General features: G+C 45.6%; 1 protein-coding gene across 1 annotated transcript in view; it reads right to left on the bottom strand.

The window, feature by feature from the left end:
- plch1 (phospholipase C, eta 1) overlaps window positions 1-20,583 on the bottom strand; it is a gene marked incomplete at both ends in the record, with an annotated part of 76,840 nt that overhangs the window by 35,604 nt on the left and 20,653 nt on the right. Inside the window, 6 exons of the mRNA XM_080531685.1 lie at window positions 1,401-1,604; window positions 4,418-4,511; window positions 8,431-8,601; window positions 10,056-10,184; window positions 10,795-11,039; window positions 13,795-13,941. Coding sequence (XP_080387811.1) covers window positions 1,401-1,604; window positions 4,418-4,511; window positions 8,431-8,601; window positions 10,056-10,184; window positions 10,795-11,039; window positions 13,795-13,941 — 990 coding nt within the window. The remainder of the gene's footprint in view (window positions 1-1,400; window positions 1,605-4,417; window positions 4,512-8,430; window positions 8,602-10,055; window positions 10,185-10,794; window positions 11,040-13,794; window positions 13,942-20,583) is intronic.

Raw genomic sequence — 20,583 nt, forward strand, 5'->3', positions numbered from 1 at the left:
TGAATTGTATGTTGTGTGTCTGATAAAAAATATAATTATTGCTTTTTTAAATCTCTCTCTCTTCTCTCAAATTATTGGGGAGGCCAGGCCTCCTCCACCTCTATGGAGGAGCCTCCACTGAACTATACAGCACATCACATACTCCAGGGAAACGCTGCTGTCTCTCCGACCACCTCAGCCACTACCGGACTTTGTGTTGAACTCCACCCAGCCAACAGACACCGGGCCACGGCCACAACGCAGGCGAGGTCGCCTCCGTCGGCGAAACAACAAACCACCGCTGCCGTCAATAATCCTCAGCAATGTGCGGTCCCTGCTGCCTAAAACGGACGAGTTACGTGTCAACATGAATGGATGCTTTGAATACCGAGAGGCGAATCTCTTGGTTCTGACCGAGACGTGGCTCCACCAGGGAATCCCAGACTCGCTGATCAACCTGGATGACTACTCGTCCGTGCGCGCAGACCGCACCGCTGCAGCAGGGAAAGGACACGGCGGGGGGCTGTGTGTGTACGTGAGTGACCGGTGGAGCTGATGATGTTGCATTTTCGATTAGGATACGGGATTAAAGGCACCGGCGACGGGCTAAAAGAGAAATCCAAATGTCCCGCTAAATTCGGACCAATCACAAAACTGTTTTGTGTCTCTCCCTGGAGTATGTGATGTGCTGATAGACATATTACACAAAACACAAAACGAACAAAAACAAATAAAAACACTTGAAGCAAACCAGTATCACCGGCCCGAGTCGCTACAGAGCAGCGCCACCGGCCACCGGCGCTGCAGCTGTAGGATATATTGGTATTTGATCACCTTCTATATAAAATCACCTGCTCGGCTTTAATGACCTAACCGCTATTTAAGAAATTATAATTGTTGCCACCCTCTAGTTTTTGGTGAAACTACGTCTTTGTTTTGAGCGCGCGAAAGACAACCACTCCGCCACTAATGTGAAAAATCCTGGAGGAAACACTGTGTATGTATATGTGTGTGTATATATGTGTGTGTGTGTGTGTGTGTGTGTGTGTGTGTGTGTTCTTGCATCTGTGCATGCATGCGTCTGTGAGTGCATGTGTGCATGTGTGTGTCGTGTGTGTTCTTGCATCTGTGCATGCATGTGTGTGTGTGTGTGTCTGTGTATGTGTAGATGTATGTGTGTGTGTGTGTGTGTGTGTGTATGTGTATGTGTATGTATATGTATGTGTGTGTGTGTGTGTATATGTATATGTATATGTGTGTGTGTGTGTGAGTGTGAGTGTGAGTGTGAGTGTGTGTGTGTGTGTGTGTGTGTGTGTGTGTGTATGTATATGTATGTGTGTGTGTGTGTGGTGTGTGTGTATATGTATGTGTACATGTGTGTGTGTGCGTGCATGCGTGTGCGTGTGTGTGCATTCTCTCACCCTCCACACAGCGGCAGCCGGCCTGCAGCACCCAGGCGTACATGTCGGTCTTGGAGTGAGACAGCAGCTGGTCCCCCGTCAGGTAGGTGTTGTGTGAGGAGGCGATGTAGTAGTGGCACAGCGGCTGCTCCATGTCCTGGTTCACCTCGTGGTGCAGCGGGTTGAACACGTCACACGTGGGGCTGCGCATGAAGCTGGTGAAACCTGGGTGGACACACACACACACACACACACGCACACACACACACACACACGCATATCCACGCACATGCACGCATACACACACACACACGCATATCCACGCACACAAGCACACACGGACGCACACACACACACACACAGACACGCACACACACAAACGGAAGAAAGAAACATCTGTAATCAGTCCATAAAATGTTTTTCGACATTTATAAAGCTTCACTCCTTGATCTTTTGGTAGGCAGGAACGAAGAACTTTGGGTTCAACAAAATACAAAATAGATGTAAATCCTATATTTAGTATATATATATATATTTCTCTAAACCCTGCTCATGATGCGTATTAGGCTTAGCAGCAATACCATTCCTAATGCAGTGATACATGAATTATGCAGTTTTTAAAGATCTGAGCTCATTAGAGAAACAGCAGAACTCTTCGGTGGTTTCTCTGGTTCTCTCTCTTCGCTTCCTTCTGAAAACGCATTGGCCATCCATACTCTACCCTCCATACTATACCCTCCATACTCTACCCTCCATACTCTACCCTCCACACTCTACCCTCCATACTCTCCCTTCCATACTCTACCTTCCATACTCTACCTTCCATACTCTACCCTCCATACTCTACCCTCCACACTCTACCCTCCATACTCTACCCTCCATACTCTACCCTCCATACTCTACCCTCCATACTCTACCTTCCATACTCTACCCTCCATACTCTACCTTCCATACTCTACCTTCCATACTCTACCCTCCATACTCTACCCTCCATACTCTACCTTCCATACTCTACCTTCCATACTCTACCCTCCATACTCTACCTTCCATACTCTACCTTCCATACTCTACCTTCCATACTCTACCCTCCATACTCTACCCTCCATACTCTACCCTCCATACTCTACCTTCCATACTCTACCTTCCATACTCTACCCTCCATACTCTACCTTCCATACTCTACCCTCCATACTCTACCTTCCATACTCTACCCTCCATACTCTACCCTCCATACTCTACCTTCCATACTCTACCTTCCATACTCTACCCTCCATACTCTACCTTCCATACTCTACCTTCCATACTCTACCTTCCATACTCTACCCTCCATACTCTACCCTCCATACTCTACCCTCCATACTCTACCTTCCATACTCTACCTTCCATACTCTACCTTCCATACTCTACCCTCCATACTCTACCCTCCATACTCTACCCTCCATACTCTACCCTCCATACTCTACCTTCCATACTCTACCCTCCACACTCTACCCTCCACACTCTACCCTCCACACTCCATACTCCACCCTCCATACTCTACCCTCCACACTCTACCCTCCATACTCTACCCTCCATACTCTACCTTCCATACTCTACCCTCCATACTCTACCCTCCACACTCTACCTTCCATACTCTACCCTCCACACTCTACCTTCCATACTCTACCCTCCATACTCTACCCTCCATACTCTACCTTCCATACTCTACCCTCCATACTCTACCCTCCACACTCTACCTTCCATACTCTACCCTCCATACTCTACCTTCCATACTCTACCCTCCATACTCTACCTTCCATACTCTACCCTCCATACTCTACCCTCCACACTCTACCTTCCATACTCTACCCTCCACACTCTACCTTCCACACTCTACCCTCCATACTCTACCTTCCATACTCTACCCTCCATACTCTACCATCCATACTCTACCCTCCATACTCTACCCTCCATACTCTACCTTCCATACTCTACCCTCCATACTCTACCTTCCATACTCTACCCTCCATACTCTACCCTCCACACTCTACCATCCACACTCTACCCTCCATACTCTACCCTCCACACTCTACCCTCCATACTCTACCCTCCATACTCTACCCTCCATACTCTACCCTCCATACTCTACCCTCCACACTCTACCCTCCATACTCTACCCTCCATACTCTACCTTCCATACTCTACCCTCCATACTCTACCCTCCACACTCTACCTTCCATACTCTACCCTCCATACTCTACCCTCCATACTCTACCCTCCATACTCTACCTTCCATACTCTACCCTCCATACTCTACCTTCCATACTCTACCCTCCATACTCTACCTTCCATATTCTACCCTCCATACTCTACCATCCATACTCTACCAGCAAATTCGGTGTGCCTGGAAAAAAAACGAATCAAGCTTTTGAGCCTGAGAAGAAGACACATCTTCCAGGGAGGGTCTTCTACAGACGTACTACACCCTCCGGAGGGCACACATTCGGTTCCGTAGCTGTAGATGCTGTAAGATAACCCTGCAGTTTTACTATTGTTGTAGTTTTACTACTGTAATCCCCTAACACACAGCCTTGAGCCAAATACACACACACACGTACACGCACACACACGCTTGCGTGCACACACAAACAGACACACAAACACATGCGTGCGTGCGTGCACACACTCACTCACTCTCACACACACACACACACACACACACACACACACACACCTCAGGTTTATCTCTAGGCTGCAGTATGTGCATCAGACACAGGTCTCACCTGTCAGACACATTGGAACACGCTTAGTCTCGCACCCATGGGCCTGAATTAGTCTCCCCCCTCCTCCCCCCTCCTCCTCCGCCCCTTCTCTCCATCTCCATTGTTCTCTTTAGCGCAACACGTTCTTATGATTATAAAAAGGAAAGCTTTAAAAAAGAGGGAAAGAATGAAATAGAGGAATCATGTGTGTGTGTGTGTGTGTGTGTGTGTGTGAGTGCGCGTGTGTGTGTGTGTGTGTGTGTGTGTGTGTGCGCGCGTGAGAGTGACGGGGCTCACCCTCGATTCCCAAGACATTGTGCTGTTTGTTCTCTTTCGACATCTCAAACTTATCAATGACGTCCAGACAGTACTCTGTGGTCACGTTGGTCATCTGAGAGAGAGGCAGGGAGAGAAGAAGAGAGACCTTAAAGAACGCACACACACACACACACACACACACACACACACACACAGTCACACACCAGGGAGACATGCACAGGGGCGTCAGATGGCAGGCCACTCATGCCGTGGCCTCCAGGGATGCAGTTTGTTATTTCCCTCTGTACCCCCCCTTGTTGGTCACGTCATTTCAGAGGACTAACAAATGCTCTCTCACACACTGGCATAACTGAATGAACAAAGACACACACACAGGAACACACACACACACACACACACATAGGCATGCACACACGCATGTGTGCACACACACACACACACACACACACACACACACACACACACGTGCAAACATACACGTACACAGCCTCTGTGCTTTAGTCTTTAGACTAGGGATTCCAATTTGCATGTGCAAAATGTTGCTAAATTGGGGCAAGTCGGCCAAATTTACCTCCTTAAAATACTTCTAATAGAGGCAAATCCAATGGGAGTTTTGAATACTGAGTCTTGAATAATCACAGTTTTCTTACTCTTGGACTTATTAGACTTGAGCGATGTGGCACTTGGCCTTCACAAAGACAAATAGGAGATGAAGTATGTGTAGCAGACTGATACATTCTTGCATATTCCATGCCCTTATTTGGTTGTTACCCCCAAGACATCCCTTTGTGGCCCCTGCGGACCTGGGTAGTAAGCCCCCTACCCTTCTCCCCAGTCTAAGGTTACAAGCACCTGTTACATTGATGATATAAGTTGACAAATGAGCATATACGTTGTTATTTTCATAATGTGTACATTCCCACAATATTCAGTGACCTGCTGATGAAATGTGACCTGTTTACAATAAGCTATATGTTCTGAGTGGCATCTTTATCCTCTATAGCAGGGGTGCCCAATACGTCGATCGCGATCGACCGGTCGATCGCAAAGGTAGTATGGGTAGATCGCATGGCATTGAACAAAAAGAAAAAAGAAAAAAAATTCGCCTATCATCCATCCTCACTATGGCTTTTGCCACTTGATTGACGTACAGGTAAGCCAGTCTGAGATCTGATCTTTTCACCTACACCTAACACGCGGTTCACCACGCATGCGCAGTCAACAGCACCAACTACAAAATACAAAATACCGGCGAGACTAATTACCTAGTTAGCCTTCCAATTTCTACTATTTACTATATAATACTAAATAAAGGCTATACAAATGAGTGGAGAAGCTGGACCAAGTAAGAAACCAATAACGTATAACTTCCATCCAGAATGGGAGGAGGACTTTTTTACACGATGTGATATTGGAAATGCGTCTGTCTGATCTGCAAACCTACGATGGCTATTTCGAAGAAGGGAAATGTGGCAAAAGAGCGAAAACGTACGGCTGCAACGATAGCTTCTTATCGCGTCAGTCACGTTCTTGTTAAACACAAGAAGTCATTCAAAGACGGCGAAATTGTGAAAAAAGTTTCTCGAGGCTGCAGATTGCCTTTTCGATGACAGATCCACAGTGGCTGATGACACCTTGCAACCAGCTCCTACAGCCCTGACTACTAGAAACTAGCTGCCTCCTCCCAGTGCCAGGTCTCCCACTAAGGTAGAGAAATGCATTTATTTCCTCCTTTCAAACTAGGGAACTACCTGTTTTGTATCTGGTTTACTTTTCTGTTTGTTGGATCAGTAGTTGGCTATGGTACTGCAGACTGGCTGTCAGTGTGTGAGTGAGAGAAAGTGAGTGTGTGTGTGTGTGTGTGTGTGTGTGTGTGTGTGTGTGTGTGTGTGTGTGTGTGTGTGTGTGTGTGTGTAAGAGAGTGAGAGAGAGAGGGAGAGAGAGGGAGGGTTTGTGCTATGGCTCCCTATGCAGACTGGCAAATGTGTGTGTGTGTGTGTGTGTGTGTGTGTGTGTGTGTGTGTGTGTGTGTGTGTGTGTGTGTGTATGTGTGTGAGCGAGAATAGCAAAGAGGGAGGGTTTGTGATGGTCTTCTCCTGTGGCTGTGTGACAGAGAGAGGGGAAGTGTATTGTGAGTTTACTATGCAGGCTGGGAACTGTGTGTGTGTGTGTGTGTGTGTGTGTGTGTGTGTGTGTGTGTGTGTGTGTGTGTGTGTGTGTGTGTGTGTGTGTGTGTGTGTGTTTGTAGTACGTGCATGTACGTTTGCGATGTTGAAACTAGACTGGTAGATCTTGGCAGACTGGCTACTTGAAAAGTAGATCTTGGTTCCAAAAAGTGTGAGCACCCCTGCTCTATAGTGAGCATGGTGCTTAATGCTAGCCTGCTAGGGTCTTTATTATTCATTTACTTTACCAGCTTCATTGATGTTAAATTGTAATTCCATGATATGAGAGACATCCTCATCCCCACTACCCACCTGTACAGTTTCTCTACTATAAATATGTAATGTAAAAAAAAAAGTATTCTAGTATTGTAACTGCCAATGGCCTATGGTCATAGCATAGATTATTTTTTATTAGGATGACTGATGGATAGATGATTCACTTACTAAGACAAATGTATTTGTTGTAAGTCGCTCTGTAATGTAAAGACATTCTGTACTATGATCATTGGTAACCCACAGTCTTTTGTTATTTTGTTCTACTGTTAACCTGCCAGGACCTGACTGGTTTTATTATTTATCTAAAGCAAATCCCCTGAGACAACTCTGAATAAACGCTGAATTGGGTCAAAAGAACATCTCTGACTGTGGCAATCCTTGTGCAACAAACACAACACAACGCAGGACTGCCAGGACTGCCCCCCCCTACACTGTGTCTCCAGAGACACCTACATTACATACAGTACTATACATAGGGGGGCAGCTTTCCACAACCCTGTGCCTGCCTAATTCCGCTGTAATTATTTAAAATATATATACAAATATGTTAAATCATACGTAACCCTCCATATTTAATCTCAATCTAAACATTTGGTTCTCATGGTTTTGTTAGAAATAATTATTTCTTGATGAAAGATTTTTTTTCTCCAGAATTATTTTTTTTTACTCATCTTTACCAGGGGTGCCAATAATTGTGGAAGACACTGTATATGGATATTTGGACTGCATTCCCCTGGGTCTTACCATTCAGCAACCAGGTGCAGAATGATACATTTACTCTCTGATTTGAACCTGTTGCACTTGATACAACATTGGGACACCCAAACAAGCAGGGTTGGCTTGCAGCTTCAAAACAAGGGATCAGAAAGAGCAAGTGAAAGGGGGACAGTGAGAGATGGAGAGAGAGAGAGAGACAGACAGAGAGAGAGAGGGAGAGAGAGAGAGAGATGAAGAGAGAGAGAGACAGACAGAAAGAGAGAGAGAGATGAAGAGAGAGAGAGACAGACAGAGGGAGAGAGAAAGAGAGAGATGCACCAGAATCAGACCCATTTTGGGCATGATAAATCGGCTTACAGGACCAGTCTCATTTCTAGTCACTGCCTGGCTAGACTGATGGTAGGAACATTTATGCTGAAACTCTGCAGAGCAGGCGGGGGAACAGTAACTCGGTAATAATCCACAATAATCCATAACCTCCTTAATCTCTTCCCAGTAGTCCAGGGTAATCTAGGGCTCAGAACGCTACAGTCAACATGCAGGTAGTGAACTTGCATCTGCTTCCGAGTCGAAAATCCGCCTTCACTTTTTCCCCATAGGGCTTACAGATTCTTAGACTTTTTCTTTTCCCGAGTTAGACATCTCTAGTCTTGTAGTAAAACGTATTCATTTTCATGTTTTTACAATAAATAATTGAGAAGTGATTACTAGAACCAAACGCAGAGTTAATCAGAATTGAGTTATCGACTTGTGGTTTTGAGTAGATTGATTTACTGAAACCCCATTGGTTGAGATTTTTACACGGCTGATTTAAGGCTGATAGGCTGAGTGACCCCATTGGCTGCTGAGCTCTATGTCTTTATGAACTCTGACCTTCTGTTCGGTGCGCAGGAAGTTGGCCAGCTCGTCAGGGGTCAGGTGGTCTTTCTTTTCACTGTACGCCATGAGCATCAGGAACAGGTCGCGGCGCAGTGACATCATCTTATAGAACACTGAGAACTCCTCGAACGTTAGCGTGCCCTGCTGCTCGTCCGTGTCCGCTTCCTGCAAGGGGGGAAGTGATGTCATCAGCGTGAGACGACAGAGGAAGCAATCGTGGCATGTAAAAAAAAAATAAAAAATTTTAAAACTTTTAACCTTATTATTATTTACTATTATTTAAAAAGCCAACAGTGTAGGACTTCCAGGGGATAGTTGAATATCATCTAAACTCAAGTGGCTGAAAATATTATTGTGCGGTAGGAATCCTTCCTTTTTCTAGCATTGTGACTGCCAATGGCACTTGGTCCTAGCATAGATTATTAGTATTTATTTAGATTTTTTTTTCTTATGATGACTGATGGATAGATGATTCACTTACTTTAGACAAATGTACTTGTTGTAAGTCGCCTTGGATTAAAGCGTCCGCTAAATGTCAAACGTCAATGTAAATGGAATGGAAAAGGCTGTGTAAACATCCCGCTTATCCCTGTCCTCATTCACTAAGATCTGATCTGGGACTCCAGTCTTGATCCTGACAGCCCGAGTGGTGCAGCCACCACAGGGTCGCTCTGTCCCGTCACTGTCCTCACTCAACACACACAGCTAAATTGAGTCCTTAGGGAACCTCTGTGTGTGTGTGTGTGTGTGTGTGTGTGTGTGTGTGTGTGTGTGTGTGTGTGCGTGTGCGTGTGCGTGTGCGTGTGCGTGTGCGTGTGCGTGCACGTGCGCATGTGTGTATTTCATAGCCCAATGCGATATGACAGAGAGCCTTTTATCAAAGACACTATGACCTAAAAGTCCTGCTATCGTTCTTCCCAATGTCAAATCTAATCATGCCAGCTCAAGCCACCATCACACTGCTGTTAGGAGAATTGAGCTTGGCTTAGGGGGTTCAGGGGTCCCTGATATCCAGGGTAAGAAGGCGGCATCATGAACTCCATCAAAAATGTACGAGGTGAAAACATGTAATAAAGCTTTTGAGCTTTTGAGATTAAAGCGTTATGTGATTGTTTTTGGGGAGGGATTCTAGGTAGCAGCAGACTTACTAATAGTACTCTAATAGTACTCTAATAGCACTGTTAGCACTTTCTGGCCGTGCTTGACTGACTGCCTGCTGACTGGCTGGCTGACTGACTGACTGACTGACTGGCAGACTGTCTGGCTGACTGGCTGGCTGGTTGGCTGGTTGGCTGGCTGACTGACTGACTGGCAGACTGTCTGGCTGACTGATTGGCTGGCTGACGGCCTGCCCAACTGACTGGTTGGCAGACTGGCTGGCTGACTGGCTGGCTGGCTGGCTGTCTGACTGGCTGACTAACTGCCTGCCTGCCTGACTGCCCGACTGACTGACTGACTGACTGACTGTCCGACTGACGCACTCACTCACTCTTCCTGAAGGATCTGTGCTAAAGTTCTCCAATACTGCTATATAATTTGCCATAACAAGTGGATGTTCTTAAATTAATTAAAACATCCGCGTAAGTCCTACATTAACCATAAGCCGTTGTCGGGCTGACCTGGAACATCTGTTTGACCTTCCTGCGGGGCAGGTTGACGTTCATCTTGTGCAGCAGCTGGTAGATCTCCTCCATGTTCAGGAGACCGTCTCCGTTCTTATCAGCTTCCTCGAATGTCTGCTTCATCCACGTTGACACCACACACTGGTTAAGGACAACAGGCTTGGAGATAAGCATGCATGCGTGCATGCATGCGTGCGCCCGTGGTGATCACCAACGACACTAACAGCGAAACAGACCAGTCTGTCACCGTGGCTCGATAACAATTGCCAAACTGCCCCAGGTGAGTTTTGAGAAACTCAGGCTTAGCTCTGTAGCTCCGCAAAGCCCTGAACAAGCTTGTTTGAATCTCCAATCTTGAAGCTTTTGGTAGGTGCCCCCATATTATGATCTCCAGCTTATTACATGCTGCAGTTCATGAGGTGGTGAACTCTAAAATATGAACGTTTTGCTCAAGAAAAATGGTCATTGTATGGGCTAGACTTTGTACGTGCATCATATGTGCATCTATCTATCCGCTGTAGATCGAAGACCCATCTCTTCAGGCTTCAGGCATCTTAACTGTCCCTCCTAAGGACCTCCTCACTACCCCACTACCTCCCTGTACAGTTTCTCTACTAAAAACTAAAAACTAAAAGTATGAATGTTTTTCTCAAGAAAAATGGCCGTTGTATGGGCTATAGAGTGATTATATGTGAATCACACTGTATGTGATCCCTCTGGGCTGAGGAAAAGGATATTGGTCGTGCGTGCGCTGTCTCTTGGCCAGCGAGTCCTCGTCACTGATCCCGGCCATCAGATAGCGTAGTCCTGTCACCCAGGTCCGAGCCTCCTCTGCGTTCGACGTCACCAGGTCCAGTGACTCCATGTGGTTGCCATGGTAAATCGTGAAGCAGCAGGCAGGGTCGAAGCTTCCGTCGGCATGCCGGTGGAAAATGTCTGATTGACGGCCCTCTGTCACCTTGTACAGCGAATCGATGGTGACTGTGGAAGGAGGGAGAAGGACAATCCTGAGTCGGTAAAACAATAAATCAATGGAATTCATTCTACTAGTCACTATCTAAACTGGTTGAAAAGTAGGATTCTACTTTTATGAAAAATAGAATTTACTTTTTGTCAAGTAATGCAACCAAAAAGAAGAACCTTTAAGCTAAAAAAAAAAAAAAAGTATTTTCTTCCTTTATTGAGTACTAAATGACAGCTCAGATAAAGTGAAACCGTATAAGCCTTTGTAGGGAGAGCCAGTCTCCAAACATTTCAGTTTCCAGACACTCACACACACACACACACACACACACACACACACACACACACACACACACACACACACACACACACACACACATATACACACACAGCTCAGCTCTCTTTGATTCTGTTTTTGTGAAGAAACATAGCCTCCAGTAAATAATGTCCTGTTCCGTCTGCGTACAGCACACACATAACTGTCAACTGTCTTTTTGACCTTTTGACTAAAGGTCAACTCTTTCAAATTAATCAAATCAAATCAAATACTACTTCAAGTTTAGGCTTCTTTCCGGCCTGTTTTGAGCACCTCCTCATATTTCAATATATGCCATTTAGACAACCCTTTTATCCAAATAAATGTTTGTATTTATACAGTCCCAGAGGAAATTAAACTCACAAGAAGTTGCAAGTGCCATTTTCTACCAACTGAGCCACACAGGATCATTAGCAACCGACATATACTCTGACATATAAAGACAGGGCCGGCGGCATCACAAACAGGGCTTAAGTCCAATCCTGGACTAAAAAGCATCTTCAATGGAGATATTATTGTTGTGCCTCCTAATCTGACACGCCCCCGTGAGCCTCGTTCTGGCGCCCCCTCCCGGCCGGATTGAGTGGGCCGGATCTCTGGCTCTGTTTGCAGCAGGTGTGGGCTATTACCTTTCAGCCCAGCTGTCCCAATCACCACCTGGACAGCCGCCTACTTAACCCTGCTACAGACGGAGATCCAACGCTTGAACATAACTATCTGTATGGCTCGACCCCTGGACCCCCTCTGACTACTCTCTTCTGGATTTCCCTCCCTGGCTCGACCCCTGGACTCCCCTCTGGACTACTCTCTCCTGGATCACTCTCCCTGGCCCGACCCCTGGACATTCCCCTTGACTACCCCCTCTGGATCTCGGACTTTGCTCACTAGGGTAGTATCGCAGCACATAATACAACACCCCTGACCTCATACACGCACACACACATAGTATAATTACACACCCCATAACTATCGCCTGCATCACACCTTATGTTTGTTTTTCCACTAGTTAGTGTAGGGCCTATTTCTTTGTGTATATCATCCTTAATAAATCATTGTATATTCTCCTGGCCTCTGTCTCTGTTTCTCTGGGGTTCCACCACATTTGGCTTTTCCAGTTTTAAGGTGTGCATAACAATTATATTGACCGTGTGATTTAGTCCAGGACTAGCCTTAAACCTTGTCTGTGAAACCGGCCCATAGAGTCCTAGTTCGACCAAAGTGATCAAAATAAGCATGAAACATTGCATGCTCTCTTTCCTTGACATTTCAATCTCATTTGCTAGGCTTTGACTGTGACCTCAGAATCCATGGGAGCATAACTCTAGCCTCCTTTTGACTTTTAATCTGACAATAGACAGACAAACAGACAGACAGACAGACACACACACACACACACAAAGACAGAGACAGACACAGAGAGACAGACACAGACAGACAGACACAGAGACAGACACAGACAGAGAGACAGACACACAGACAGAGACAGACACAGACACAGACAGACACAGACAGACACAGACAGACGCAGACAGACACAGACAGACAGACATAGACACAGACAGACAGACAGACCCGACAGACAGACAGACACAGACACAATCAGACAGACACAGTCACAGACAGACACAGACAGACAGGTACAGATTTAGACACAATTATTTGGTCTGTTTGGTTGTTTAATCATGTAAATGGGGACGGACTAAGAGGCTTATGTTATGCAGGCAGTTTACATAGAGAGAGAGAGAAAGAGAGGGAGAGAGAGATGGAGGGAGAGAGAGAGAGAGAGAGAGAGAGAGAGAGAGAGAGATGGAGAGAGATGGAGGGAGAGAGAGAGATGGAGGGAGAGAGAGAGAGACACCTACACACAAAAAGTGGGATTTTAAGTGTCAGGTGTCGATGACGGCTCTTTCAGATAGATAACTAAACACCAGCAGAAGAATAGATACATAACAAAAGATGAGGCCTCTTTCAGATAGATAACTTAACACCTGTAGAAGAATAGATAAAATAACAACATAACTGCTGGTGGAGGATTTAGGATTGCAGAGAGGGACAGCAAGATTAATGTCTGAGAGAGAGAAAGAGAGGGAGAGGGAGATGGAGGGAGAGATGGAGGGAGAGTGAGAGAGAGAGAGAAAGAGAGGGAGAGGGGGGGAGTGAGTGAGAGGGGGAGAGAGAGAGAGAGAGAGAGAGAGAGAGAGAGAGAGAGAGAGAGAGAGAGAGAGAGAGAGAGAGAGAGAGAGAGAGAGAGAGAGAGAGAGAGAGAGAGAGAGAGACCAGACTGCCTGACAAACTAAACTTTAAATACCATCTGTCTGCAAAACCAGCTACTGGCTGTTGTACAACTTCCATTTGTTCACCAAACGTCTGTCAACCAGTGTGTGTGTGTGTGTGTGTGTGCGTATGTGTATGTGTATGTGCGTGTGTGTGTATGTGCGTGTGTGTCGGCATACTTACTCTTGGCCTTCTCGCTCTTGCGCGACGGCCTCCAGCGGATGCAGGAACAGTGTTCGTCCAGGTAGAAGAGCCGCACCAGGCCCTTGGACCCCGCCTTCAGCTTCACCATCTGAGTCCCCGACTGCATCACACTCATACATCGCTCCACTGTGGAGAAACACACACACACACACATATTTTAGTATCTTTATTTGCGTTCACATTTTACAATAACATTCTTGAACACAAACATTAGTAGCTGCATCAGCATAGGACACTCGGTACAGGTAACACCTTCTCCTCCTCTCACACACACACACACACACACACACACACACACACACACACACACACACACACACACACACACACTTTTGAATACTTATATTTGGGTTGACAGTGTGACATCACAGCATTACATCAAAGAACCCCAAATATAACAACAAGGGTCCAACAGATCAGACACCGAAACAGTGATGGATAACCGCTAACAGCGTCTTCGCTCACACAGCTAAGCTTCCCACGACAGCTGACAGAAACAGAGCAATATCTTTAGCTTTTTCTTCTTTGGAAAGGGCTGCAGTTTGCAGGCCACGTGTACTGTTGGGTCACGCCTGGGTCCGAGGCTCGCAGGGCACCAGAGAGTGAGGTTGTCGTCGGTTGGCAGAACCCGTGGCCTCGCTTTATCAGTAAATACTAATAAGTATACTCTTCTTGCTCTTCGGCTGCGTTTTTGTACATTTTGGGAATAAAAAACCGAATTGTCGCCAAAGTTTCCCCCTGACCTCAGACCAGTCCAGTGTTGCCGCTTCGATCTTATACTGAGGAGATTTGTCCTTGATGACGAATGCTGTTGCTCCTGGGATGGACACACACACAGACACATAGAAGCATAGACACACACACACACGCACACTAGACACACACATTTGAATACTTTATTTGGGTTGACAGTGAAGGGTTGGGTTGACGCTTTATCATATAAGTACAGTATGCCCTCGCCTGTCGCTGCGTCTTTCTACATTTAGAAAAACAGAAACAGAATTGTCAACAAATTCCAGTGTGCCGTGCGGTACAGTCTGCATGAGTGCGGCAGCTAAGATGTGTCGTCATGGGTGACTGTAACAATAATAATAATAATAATACATTTTATTTGTATGGAGCCTTTCAGAACACCCAAGGACACCTCACAGGGCGATACATAGTAAAATACAGTCAGGTTAAAAACAGTGGAGGTGACGAGGTGTCAAACACAGTTAAGACTAAACAAAAGAACAACAAACAACAGGAGGTGGAGTACAAGGACACAGGATACAGATTAAAGTGAGTATGCCAGTTTGAACAGGTGGGTTTGGAGTTGACAAACTCCACAACAACACAGGGGTCAGTGACCGCTGCATTAGATGAAGGTGCTGGTTCCATTCGTAGGTTAATGTGTGTCCATTTGAAAACGCACGCGCACACACGCACGCACGCACGCACGTACACACACGCATGCACGCACGCACGCACGTACACACACACACACACACACACAGTACTGCTCTGAAAGTCACTACAGCCGAGCCAGGCCTGTGAACTGGAACAGAGATCATACTGTGGAGATACAGAGGGCCTGGTCTGTAGGGAGAGGGAGGGAGGTGTGTGTGTGTGTGTGTGTGTGTGTGTGTGTGTGTGTGTGTGTGTGTGTGTGTGTGTGTGTGTGCGAGTGTGTGTGTGTGAGAGAATAACTTTACAAAGTGAACATCTAGAGCTTTCAGACTCACTCACAGTACACATATCTGATGCAACTTCACTGTCTTCTTCAGTAACACACACACACACACACACACACACACACACACACACACACACCCAGCCACCCAGCCACCCACCAACTCAGCATGATCTCACAGACAGACAGAATAAGTTATCTAAAAAAGAGAAAAGGTTTGGAAGCTTAAAAGGGAACAAAAACAGACAGTACAGAGAGAGAGAGAGAGAGAGAGAGAGAGAGAGAGAGAGAGAGAGAGAGAGAGAGAGAGAGAGAGAGAGAGAGAAAGAGAACATAGTTTATCAAATTAACTAATAAGCGTACTCATGTGTGGTTAATAGTTTGGCCACTCAGGCAAAGATGTGGATATGGAGCTGCCACAGAAAACCGTCTGAACAACACCTAAACACTCCAAAGGGCAACCTCCAAAAGGGCAACCTACAATATTTCACTCAATACTTTTTATTCCCCAGCTGTGCAATGCTCTGAGACTAACCTTCTTTTTTAATGACACGCGCACACGCACACACGCACGCACGTACACAGAGAGCAAATGTGAACTCCGGTGTTCTGCTACATGGCATGCATGTGGGATGCGCTTCTACACTGGTGCAATGATTTATTATTTATTAATTATTTATTTATTAATCCTCCTCCTCTAGTCTCCCTCCTATATATTAAATGTGACCACCAAGCGCAAGCTAAAGGTTAAGATGATGTTAGGAAGGGTTTAAAAAGGGGGAAATCATACAGTAGTAGTAGATTTGTCTTTGAAGATTTGTCATTGTCATTGTCAAGTGCACACTCACATATGGTCTGATGTCCCCTAAAACAGATTTGGAGGGTTTTTAATTTTGCAGTGGAGATCTCTGAGGCAAACTAGTCTGCACAGGATGTAGACTGACTCTTTCAAATTCTGTTTTTTTTGGTGCCTAAAGTGTTGTTGTTATCATAAATACAAATACATTGATGACCAAAATGTCATTGACATGAAAAGTTTCAAAGGCAGATTCATGTTTATTAGGTTTTCTGAATTGAGTTTGATCAATTACTCTTTTTAATGTTATATCAGGGTTTCCGTTAACCGGTAATTACCGGTCTTTGTCCGGTAAAATTTGTTGAAGTCCGACAAATTTAAAACTCGTCGGTCATATTGTCCGGTGAAAATAATTCCCTCTAAGCACAATTTGAATACAATTCGCTTAAGTTCACATTCTGATTCCTTCTATTTTAAAAAAGACGAATATATAGGCTATGTATTTCTTTTATTATTATATGATTTGACGCCGGCATGATGATGACTCCTAATGTGTAGGCTAGCGGCTGCCTAGATGCGAAACAGCGGCGGCAGGGTTGCCAGATGGGATTGACAATACAGCCTAACCAGTCTATTACCGCTAAACCCAGTAGCCCATTCGGCGGTAACCCGGCCCATCTGGCAACCCTGCGCAGCGGGCCACCATACGCAAACGTTGCAGCTCAAAGTGCACCATAGCGAGCGATTAAATTAATGTAAACATGGCAAAACCAAGTAAGCTTAGCAATGAGGAGAAGTAAGCTTAGCAATGAGGAGAAGTCTGGCTCTGAAGAGATGGAGGCGGCTGACGCCGTCGCACCGGTTGCGCGAACAATTGCAGAGTTCCTCCGGGACAACGCGTGCGTGTCCGACGCCCGGCTGGAGGAGCTGCTGGCCCGGGCACTGGAGGTAGGTAACCAGTAACTACGGCGTGTCCGTGCTGGGGAACTCCAGCGAACCCAACTGGGATTTCATCTCCTCCCTGTTTTTCACCAGCACCGTGCTGACCACCACGGGTGAGTGCGTGTGTGCGTGTGTGTGTGTGTGTGTGTGTGTGTGTGTGTGTGTGTGTGTGTGTGAGAGACAGCGAGTGAGAGAGAGAGAAAAAACCTAATTAAAATTTCATCGTATCCCAACCTGCCTATCAATTGTTTATCAATAAACAGTTATGTTCTCCTCATTGTCATACTCCCGAGTCCGATTAAGTATGATTTGACAGGCAGCTAAACTAAATGCCTTCCCAACCAGCGAGACCTGGTTATAGAAATGACGTTGTTTTATTGATTAAAAAAAAAAAGGGTAAAACTGGAAAGAGAAAATAGAAAACTCACATTAATCCCAAACAATTTAACAAACTTCAGTTAACGTAATGTGTTCATTGATCGATGCTGTCTGTTCAGTTCCCAGTGAGGCGCCCGTTCAGCTCTGGACATAATGGCATAGCGCGCATGCGAATCATGTTATATATTATATAGCTCGCATTTAATCGTATCAGATGAGAAATAGACATTAAATGGCATATATAGGCCACTACACAACAGTAATCACCGCGACAAACAGCTATATTATATTTTAATATGATGACCGGAATAATTCACGTTTGTCCGGTAAATCGAAATCTTCCCGGACACATGTCCGGCGGCAAATTTTTCTAACGGAAACCCTGTGTTATATATGTCCATTGTATATTTCTACGTGTTTCCCTATTTCTCCATCATGATGTACAGAATTCAAATCCATCAGTCGATCGTACCGTAGCTCAAAAACCAACATATATATATTGAATTTGACACACCCACACCCACCCACACGCACACGCACACGCACACGCACACACACACACACACACACACACACACACATCTTGTCAATCACCTCCCACTTGCACAAGCTCTCTGTGGCACATTTATACACATTCTGCCTGAGGGTATGTTTGGGTATGATGACACTCTGCCTTCCCTATGCTCAATTCATAGCTCTGAGACACACACACACACACACACACACACACACACACACACACACACACACACACACACCCCAGAGCCCTCTGTAACTAACCTCCCCAGGCGTAGGACAACGCAGTAATGCACCAATGCTCACTCAACCGGATGTCTTGTTCCATAACAAGTACAGTAATGGACGCAAACAGAATACACACAGTATATCAATACCTGAACACCCACCTCCCACACACATGCACATGCACGTGCACACACACAAACACGCACGTGCACCTACACACACACAAGTTTGTGCACACAGGCAGAGCTGTGTTGTTTTTCTTTGCTGTGTCTGATCACTCAAACCGTACCACCTGTTCATTCTTTCTCTCTCTCCCTTTCTCCCTCTCTCCCTCTCCACACCGAAAAAATCCATAGATTTCTCCTTGGTTTTGATGTAGATTGAGTCTAGGGAGAGTCTCTAGCTTAAGTAGCGGCCAGCGTTCTATTTCCATCAGCAGCGGTGGCTCCAGTGGCAATAGCTGCCTCCAGCACTACAGGCAGGCGGCAGGTAGCCTAGAGGCAGCCTAGAGGTGAGAGAGGGCGGCTAGCAATCAGAAGGTCGCTGGTTCGATCCCCGCCTCAGGAGGGAGCTGCATGTGAGCTGGCGACTGGAAGGTTGCTGGCATCATCATCTAAGGTGCAAGGCACTTAACCCCTAATTGTTCCAGGGGCACTGACTACAGCTGACCTTGTGCCTTGAGCAAAACAAATACATTTTGTTGTACAATGACAAAAAGGTTGAATCTAATCTGAAAAAATCTAATCTACAGGAACCGAGGCACAAGTAGCAGCTTTCTATTTCCATCAGCAGTGGGGTCTCCAGGGGCAATGGCTGCCTCCAGCACTACATGAACAGAGGCGTGACCAATGCCAATACTAATACTAAGACTTGGCCCCCTTCATAGTGTCAACGTTGCACATAATTAAGTGAGTATGCCTTCTACTAAAGCCGCAGGGGATGGTCGATGGGAAACACATCACATCACTGTGTGCTTAGAAACTGCTTAGAACATTCCAGTAGCTTACTAAAATTGAAAGAGGAACCAGAAGGTAAAGTGAAAGCTAATGGGGGGGGGGGGATCTGTACAAACAAACATACGTACCTGTTACTCACCTCTCTCTTTATCATGTCAACAATTCCCAACACACACCTTTTAACACAGCCATTGAGAGAGAGAACTACATCAGATCCTAATGTTTGGACCTTTCTTTTGAAACATGGAACTACGTTTCAACGTTGTTGAGAATCACAACACAAACTCGCTAGTCAAGCCAAAACACTGTAACGCACTGGATTCGGTGAGTAATCCCCACTGCTACCTAGTTAACTAGATTAGAACACTACTTTACATTGTTAGCAGGCTCACAAAACAATCTGTGTTAGTTGACTAGCGATGTGTCATTGATTTTCAACAACGCGGAAATGTATTCACATTTTTGGAAAGAAAAGTCTGATCATTTAATCATCAGATCCCAATATGCGGACCAAAGCATTAGAAGGTGACACATATTATGTCTACCTTAGTGCCTTTAAGCGACACCGACACTTGCGTGAGGAAACAATGTTTTGCTTTTCTGAATGATCCATTATACATGTGCACAATGCTCCCCAACTCCCTTCCAGTAAAAGATGCATAAGTGTGTTACACTAAGAGCCTGAAACAAGAGAAGAGATGCTTGTGAAGGAAAACGTAGAGAGAGAGAGAGAAAGAGAGAGAGAGAGAGAGAGAGAGAGAGAGAGAGAGAACAGAGAATTGGGGAAACAGATTATTCGTTTAAGTAAAAGCAAATGCATGCTCTCTCTCCTCCATCTATCTGCCCTAGTGTTTAAACTTACATGAATGTCCTGCCAAACTTTGCTAGACTTGCACTAAGACCCCAGGTCCTGCGTAAGGTGACAGTGACTGTGACTGTGACTTGCTTTGCCTGGTCCCAGTAGTTTACAGGATGCGGGGGAGAAATACTCACCACAAGAATACTGACAAAACCCACCTGAGCAGAACTAGAATACTGACTCCATTTAGGTGGGAACATTTTTTTTATAATAATAATTTTTAGAAATGACACGTAAAAACATTCAATAAAACATGTGTTGATTTTACTGGTTCCCCTGCCTTGACCTCTCTGGGGAGGGAGCGGAGGGCAAGAGAGAGAAAGAGAGACAGAAAGAGAGAGAGAGTGGAAGAGCACTTAGATAGAGGTCTTAGATAGAGGTCTGTGACTCCCACACACACACACACACACACACACACACC

The sequence above is a fragment of the Nansenia antarctica genome (genome assembly GCF_963989245.1).
Source record: "Nansenia antarctica genome assembly, chromosome: 5".
NCBI lineage: Eukaryota > Metazoa > Chordata > Actinopteri > Argentiniformes > Microstomatidae > Nansenia > Nansenia antarctica.